The sequence below is a fragment of the Ctenocephalides felis genome, unplaced genomic scaffold, assembly GCF_003426905.1.
Source record: "Ctenocephalides felis isolate EL2017-DRISC unplaced genomic scaffold, ASM342690v1 CF-g0.4_SCAFFOLD_03571, whole genome shotgun sequence".
NCBI classification, from domain to species: Eukaryota; Metazoa; Arthropoda; class Insecta; order Siphonaptera; family Pulicidae; genus Ctenocephalides; species Ctenocephalides felis.
In genome coordinates this window covers 68,277,352-68,285,635 of record NW_020539725.1, presented here as the reverse complement: position 1 = coordinate 68,285,635, position 8,284 = coordinate 68,277,352, and the positions used below count along the sequence as shown (strand labels likewise).

At 31.0% G+C, this 8,284-nt stretch overlaps 1 protein-coding gene across 1 annotated transcript; it reads left to right on the top strand.

Moving 5' to 3' along the window:
• LOC113385424 (LDLR chaperone boca-like) lies at positions 1-985 on the top strand. The gene is made up of 3 exons (XM_026623272.1): positions 1-227; positions 522-757; positions 826-985. Exons 1-3 carry the CDS (start codon positions 72-74, stop codon positions 983-985), a joined length of 552 nt encoding a protein of 183 aa, XP_026479057.1. The 5' UTR covers positions 1-71.
• Positions 986-8,284: the final 7,299 nt, after the last annotated feature.

The following is an 8,284-nucleotide window of genomic DNA, read 5'->3' as shown; positions in this document are numbered from 1 at the left end:
GGTATAATGTCAAACACAACTCACGAACAGTTCTAACCTATTTGACATTTGAAATTAAACTTACAGTTATCATGCATTTGTACAAGGTATTATTAATTTATGGATTATTAATTCTGTGTGGAGTACACAGTAAAAAATCGAAAGAAGGCGAAAAACCAAAATGGGCACAGAAGGATATTCGGGATTTTAGTGATGCCGACATGGAGAGGTTACTGGATCAATGGGAAGTAAGGAAAATAGATTTGTTTTTAGTAATGTATTATTTTTGCTCAGTTTATAATAAGCAAACCATTGAGAGCACAATGTAGTAAGAATACATTGAAATTTCCTTACAATGGCTCATTGAACCCAAAAGATACCTCACTTGATATTAGTCGATTAAGTCTGTACATTTTATTGGACAAAAAGTCTAGACTCACCCAAACAGTTAGTCATAGTTCTCAAATGAAGATTCTACAAATAAAAGAAGCACTTTTTTTCTTACATTAATTTCTGTTATCATAAGTCTATTTCCCCTTTAGGAAGATGAAGAACCCCTTCCAGAAGACGAATTGCCCGAACATCTCAGACCTGATCCAAAGATCGACATAAGCAACATCGATATGAGCAATCCCGAAAACATACTAAAGGCTTCCAAAAAAGGCAAGACTTTGATGGCATTCGTACAAGTCAGTGGAAATCCAACACAAGAAGAAGCCGAAACCATCACTAAATTGTGGCAAGGCAGTCTATGGAATAGTCATATACAAGCCGAAAGGTGAAAATAATAATTGAAAATTATTATTGAGACAGTTAATAATACAAATTCTTTTTCTTTTGTTACAGATATATGGTTAGCGATGACAGGGCTATATTTATGTTTAAAGATGGTTCTCAAGCTTGGCCTGCTAAAGACTTTTTAGTGGAACAAGAAAGGTGTAAAGATGTTACAATTGAAAATAAAATATATCCTGGTAAATATTCTTCGACTAAAGAAGAATTATAATATAATATATTATAATTATAATCTATAAAATAGATTTGAAATTCTACATTCATGATCTACTATGTATGATATTAATTTATTAAAAATAATGTTTTTTCAAGTATCTCAGAGATTAGTTGATTTTTTACTTTTATAGAACCATTTATTTGTAGATATACTTCTTTATAAGAAAATAGAAATGATGTATTTATTTGTAATGAAAAAAATTTGCTATTTTTGTATATATCTATATCTTGAAAACAGATTTGTATTTAATATAATATGTAAATAAAATAATTTACATAATTTCTGTTTCTTATTTTCTCCCAAAGTTTGCTTTTCCCCAAAAAATTCGATTTGATAATTTTAAGTTTTCTCGACGTTTTAAGCCATTCTGAACCAAAACTCACCAAATTTGGAGAAATTATGTGTGAACCAATTTTTGACCTTTTTACCAATTAAAAACCATTTTTTTTACCTGAGTCTTTTTTCTAAAATGTCGTGCCTTAAGGCGATTTGCTAGAACTTCCCGTACCGAAAACTTAATTATTAAAAAAAAAACTTTGCAAAACCTTGAAAAAATCAAATTTCTAAGAAATTTTTGAAAAAATTTGACTTTTCTGAAAATTTTGAACTTTTTTTAAGCAATCGCTGCATAGCTGATTTGGAGTCGAGTTATCAAAGCGCGTAAGCGCCGCGTAGTCGTCTAAAACGTGTAAACATTGGTACGGAACCCATATAAATGTACACATTTGTACTCATAAAATATCTGATAATACCATATACATATGTCTAATGCTCATTTTTGACCACCAAATGACATTATTTTTCACTTTTTTTCATTGGATCTCCGGAAACGCTGGACCTACCTTTACAAAAATTTTACCAGTTGTTCATTTCGTCAATACAAGTAAAATGTTTTTTGAATCATTCTAATCGAACGCTCCGATCTCTTAAAAACTGAAATGCTATTTTTGGCACTTTCTGCCCCGTATCTCCGAAACGGCTAGACCTGTCTTTGTCAAAAACTAATCAGCATGTCTCCTTATCAGTAGGAATCGAATGTTTTTTGAATTACTCAAATTGGTTAATCCGTGTTGACAAAATCGTCGACGAAAATTTGTAACACACATCAATTTTTTTTAAGGTATGCTAAAATGTTCAGAAACTTCTAAAACGTAAAGATATATAAACAATTTCATTTTCGATTTTTTGGCCATTACTAAATAAGAAACCGCTTTTTAGCAAAAAATTCTAAATCTATTTTATAAATTAGTTTCGAACCAGGATCGGCCAACCCGTTTGAAAAGAAAACCCCCAAGAAAATATTATAGGTCCTTATAATTATTGTAAAAAAGTGATTCCATTATGAAACATGAAAGCACAAACAAAAAAATAACAACTATAAACATGAATATATATTTTGTATACAGAAAAACTGTTTGGAAAAATGAAAAACAATGATTGTTAAAATGACTTCAACTCGGATTGTTGTTACTCTCGGTTACGTCTTTTATCCTCAATTGATACTTGAGATGATTTATTTCTCTTCGCTGAAAAATATTGAGTATCAGCCCTTACACTTTGAATTATATAATAATTATCAAAGGGTAAGGATGCTTAGGAGGCGTCCATTAATCACGTGATCGATTTTTTAAGGATTTTGGGACTCCCGCCCCCTGCTTCCCCTTGGTGATACGTAGTGATATTTAAAATTAGCAATAAAATTTTTTTCGTAAAAATTTTTCGAATTCACGAAAAAATCGGATTTTTTTTTATTTTTTTTAGAAAAATCATGTAAAAAATAAAAACACCTAATATCCTCTTACTAGATCCCCCCTTCCCACGTGATATTTTGTGATTTTTTGTCAACTCCCCCTGCCCCTAAAAGTCTCATGTGATTAATGGGCGCCTCCATAAGTCGTACTATTAGATAGGGCCTAGGACGGCAGTAAGCTTAATCCGCCACTGGACATGGAAAATTCGCAGAATTTTGTGTATTGACGAGTACATGGGTATAAAAAATTGACCATTTTCTTATTAAATTGAAATGTTTGAAACAAACAAAATATATAAGAAGCAATGACTAGATACAATAAGTAGTTGTAAGTAGAATTTTTACCTGAAGGCAAGTTGCATGAACATTTTATACTATTTATTTTGTAAATAGTTTGCTTTTTATCAAACACTTTTTCGAATATCAACAAGGTTGAGTGGAATATTCAGATGTATAAAATTTTATTGAATTCAATCCGTTATTAGTTTAATACGTACATGGTATCAACCTATTACAAAAAAGTAAAATGTAGTAATAACATTTTTCAATATTGTAAAATAAACCCATGACTTACCAGTGCAAACTACCCTATGCTTGACGAATATATTCATCATGACCTCTATTCGGATATCACAAATTTAACATTTAACATGTACATTTATCTGGTTAAATCGATTTCTTTACACAACTGAATAGTTTCATTTAATGGGACTAAATATATCTGAGATACGACTTAAGCAACCATCTTACCCCTGATCTTAGATTACGCATATAAAAATTTTCCAAATAATTTCTAACCTGCTGTTCGATTTCTTCTTCCGATTGAACTCTCAACTCCTGCAAAAATTGACGATATTTATCTTGCAACTCTTTCGTGATTCGTTCAATTTCTGACTGGTGAGCAGCTTTTAGTTCGAATACAATTTCGGCCTACGAAAATATTAAACCGAATATAAAAATCAACTAGGTGTAAAAGAAATGTTTCCCTAAAGGGGAGAAAATATATAGACTCAATGGGTATTAACTTGTCAAAGAACTAGTGATGCATGGCAATCATGGCATCGTGCCTTAAGTCAAATTGCTGCTGAAACTTTCCGTACTAACTTTTTTCTTAAAACATTAAAAAAAATTTAAACTTTGGAATAATTCCATTTTTGAAAAATTTTAAATTTTTGAAAAAAAGACTTTAAAAAAATAAAGATTTGATTTTTATATTTTGAATTATTTTGGAGATTTTTTACATTTTTTACTGTATCTCCAGAACCGCTAGACCTGCCTTGCCAAAAACTTAGACAGTTCTTCATCTTGTCAATACAAGTAAACTATTTTCTAAATTATTAAAATCGGTTGCTCCGGTTTCTTAAAAACTGAGTTACCGCTTTTGGCACTTTTTGCCCCGTATCTTCGAAACTGTTCGACCTGTCTTTGCCAAAAACTAATGAGCACGTCTTCTTATCAATAGAAATCGAATGTTTTCTAAATCATTGAAATCGGTTGAACCGTGTTCCCGAAAACGTCGACGTAAATTTGTATCCGAACACACACACACATACATCCATTTTTTCTTATTGTTCAGAAACCTCTAAAACATAAAGTTTTATTTTTTTGGTGACTACTATAACTTACCCTGCGGAAAGTTAAAGTTTGCCAAAAAAAAATCGTCTTGTTAATTTTGTGTTTTCTCGACGTTCTAAGTCATTCTGGATCTTATGAGACTTAAATAATCTAGTATAAATTTAATAGCAATCTATCTTGTAACAATCCAATATGAATCTAACAATTATTCAGTTCAAATCTGATAAAAGCTTAGTCATCAACTGAATTATATTTATAAGTTTGACCTTTTGTCGACGTTTCCTCAAAAATGGCTGAACCGATTTTAAAAATTTAAGAGCCATCAAGTATCAAGATCAGGAATAGCATCGGTTAATTTTGCACGATTATCAGGGAAGCCGTTTTCTTAAGATTGACAGAAAAGTGTAAAAAATGAAATGTAAACAAATCAAGACATCAATAGGAAATACCATTGATTATTTTTTAGTAAAGCATAAATTTTATTTTCGAAATGGACAGATGAACACTTTACCTAATTGGCTAAATATCTTATTGATTAACGTATCGCAAAGTTCATGCAACTTGCCTTAATGCAGAATGCCACTTACAACTAGTATCTATTATATTTTTAAAATTGACTCACCCGTTGCATTGTCAAATGCACATCAATGGCGTGACTTTTGGCCTGCAATTGTTCCATAAGACGAGAAATTCTCCTCTCACTTTTCCGTGAATTTCGCTCTCTTGTCCTCTCCATTTCCTAAAAAAATAATAATATTCATTATTAATAGTAATATAAAGATTAAATTAACTATATTAGGAGTACCTTCACGTATGACTGCAAGCTTAATAATTTTTCTGTTAGTTCTGTACTGATGTTCTCTGAAAAGATAAGAGTATAATCAAAGAATATATATATATATATATATATATACTAGATGACCCAACAGACGTTGTCCTGTAATACTAATATTTACCGTTTACTCAAAAATAATAATTATTTGTTTTTTAAATTACTCTTCACGCCAAAATGCATATACATTTATAATATGAGCGATGTTAAAAGTAGAACTATTTTAAATAAAATGATGAGTCTCAATTCCCACACTCTATTGGAAATAAAAGTCTTCTAAACCATAACCATAACATAACACTGGTACTTCATGTTGGATCAAATTAATTTAATTTTTTATTATTTAAGATATCCAAAATTGCATCTTAAACTTCTCCTAATCGATATCGTGAGAGCCGAATTGTATGTACACCCAGGCCTCGCTATACGGCCGCTCTTTATACGGCCTTTCGCTATAACGGCCCTCTTTAATTAAGGAACGTTTTCGATATACGGCCTAAAATGTTTTGCTATAACGGCTTTTTTAAATTCCCGTAGCGCAAGTTATAGTAATCGCAAAAAAATCGAGAATGAAAATTTTTATATATCTTTAAACTATAACGTTTCAAAGGTTCAAACGTTTTGGAAAAACTATAATATCAAGGATGCTGTTGAGAACATTAGTGAATCCTGGAAGGAATTGAAATCGACAACAATGAATCATGTTTGGAAAAGAAATATGGCCAGAATGTATAAAAACTACCGATGCAGAAGTTAATTTCCTTCCTGAAGTTAGACAAAACATTTTGGATTTAGCACATGATCTCGGTTTTGAAGATTTAAACGAATCTGATGTGCTGGATCTACTTGCAGCTAATCAGTTGCAAGCAGAGCCGGCAATTGATGAAGATACAGAACGTGTTGTATCCAAACAGCTAACATCAAAAATCATGTCGAGCGCTTTTTCATATTTTGAACAAGGAATAACATCTTCCTTGAAACGATCCTGACGTCGAACGTAGCGCTAATGTCTCTCGAGGAATTAACTCAGCCATTAGCTGTTATAAATCACAAATCAATCACATCATCTAAATTTTTCAAACCACCAGCGCAAAATGATGGTGACAGTGGTCTGTATTTAAAAATTATGGAATGTTTTTGAAGTTTTTATTTTATGTAAAATTTATGTTCTTGTTAAATATGTTTATAATTTAAACAAAATAAAAAATAAAATGCATTTTGAATGATAAACCATATTATATATTTATTAAATTTGGAACCGATCCCATTGAATTTGTATGAATACGTATTAGAATAATTGATTCGTTATACGGCTTTTCGCTTTACGGCCAAGTTTTGCGGAACGTATCTAGGCCGTAAAGCGAGGCCCCAGTGTATTCATCTCTATTTTTCCCATTTGTTGTTCTAAGTAAAATTTTTATGAATTTTTAAAATATTGTGGAAAGATTAGTAAAAGATGCCAAGAAATTACATATTGAAAAAAATCTATATTGAAAATTTAATATCCGAATCTTGTGTTGGCGCCCCCTAAGGCGTGCGCTCGTATTTTTCGCATGCATCGCATTAAAGGTTGGCTAATTAATACTTAATTTCATATTTTAAGTGAATTAATTTGCCATATTTGTTCATATGTGTATAATTCAATCTGTCATACATATACTGTATTTTATGTTATTTTAATTTTTGGCACATCTCAGCTGCTTTTCGGCAATAATAATGTAGACATTTTTTCATATTCAGAATCATAAAGTTATCATACATATTCTAATATTCTCTAGGTTCATAAGTAAATTGAAATTTTTGGCAGATGATAGTTTACATTTATTTTCAATGCAAACACTGACATGTCGTTTTTTGCAATTTTTTCCATTTATTTCTACAATATTGCACATACATTCCAGTACTTTATAATCACATACATCCTAAAAAATTTCCATAAACTTCAGAAAGATTCATCAATCGTTTAATATCAATATTAAAATAATCGTTTAGAAGGAGTATACAGTGAGTGCTTGTAATTTAATATGAACTTCAATAACAATAAAGCTCAAATTGAAAGTTTTAGTTAGAAAACGTTTTTATGAGAAGAAGAAAAGGGCTGTTTTTAGGATTTTTTTCTCGCCGTAAGAACCATCCTTGGACTTCAATGAACATTTTAAAAAAAGAATTGGCCAAATTGGTCCAGGCGTTGTTGCGTTATGCGCTTACCAACACATTTTGCGATTCATTTTTAAATTATAGATTAAGGCAATACTATATTGTATGTTAATAATTATTAATGGGTTACCATTTTCCTTCTCCTGTTTTGTCATTTCGTCAGCTGATCGTACCAAAGCTGCATTATCACCAGCTGCACCACCTTCACCATCTTCTACAGTTAACCCTTGGTGTCTCTTGTTTCTGTACTTTGACTTGGTTGAACTATTTGACTTTGCTGACTTAGTTGACTTGGTCCACTGGTTTGGCTCTGCTGACTTTTTGATTCAGTCTCTTGCAGTGGACCCAAACCAAACGCTATGCGGGTTTGCTGAAGGCATTCTATCAAACTGTCGCAACGGTTTCGAATTAAGCTAATGTCCTCCTCCTTGTTATCCATTACTTTCCTAAAATAGATAAAGTGATATAATAACAAACTAGTTGGTATTGGTATTTTGCCTTGAGGCAAGTTACATGGACTTCCCGATATGTGTAAATAATCGACTTTATCAATAAAATATAAATCAATTTATGAGTGATTAAAAGTATTTCGAGTGGATTTACAATATTACACATAATTGAAAACGAACGAACATGTTAACTCGGAGTATTTTCTGAAAGCAAATTTTCAAAATTCAATATTTTTTTTAATTGAACCAGTTGCCGTAGGATTTTAATGGTTTAGTATCGTTAAACCAAGTAAATCGTCTACTTTTAATTTTAACAAACGTCAAAAAAACTACTCATTTTCTCAAAGTTTGATGTATTTTTAAAATTAAACTACATGTCGTAAGGCCGTAATATTTCAATAATTTGTATAAGACCATGATATATATCATCAAAAAAAGTTTCATAAAAATCGGCTCAATTTTTTTTCAATAACGAATTACAAAAAAACGGCTCGGTAGATTTTCACCTAAAACTGATCAGTATCATTCCC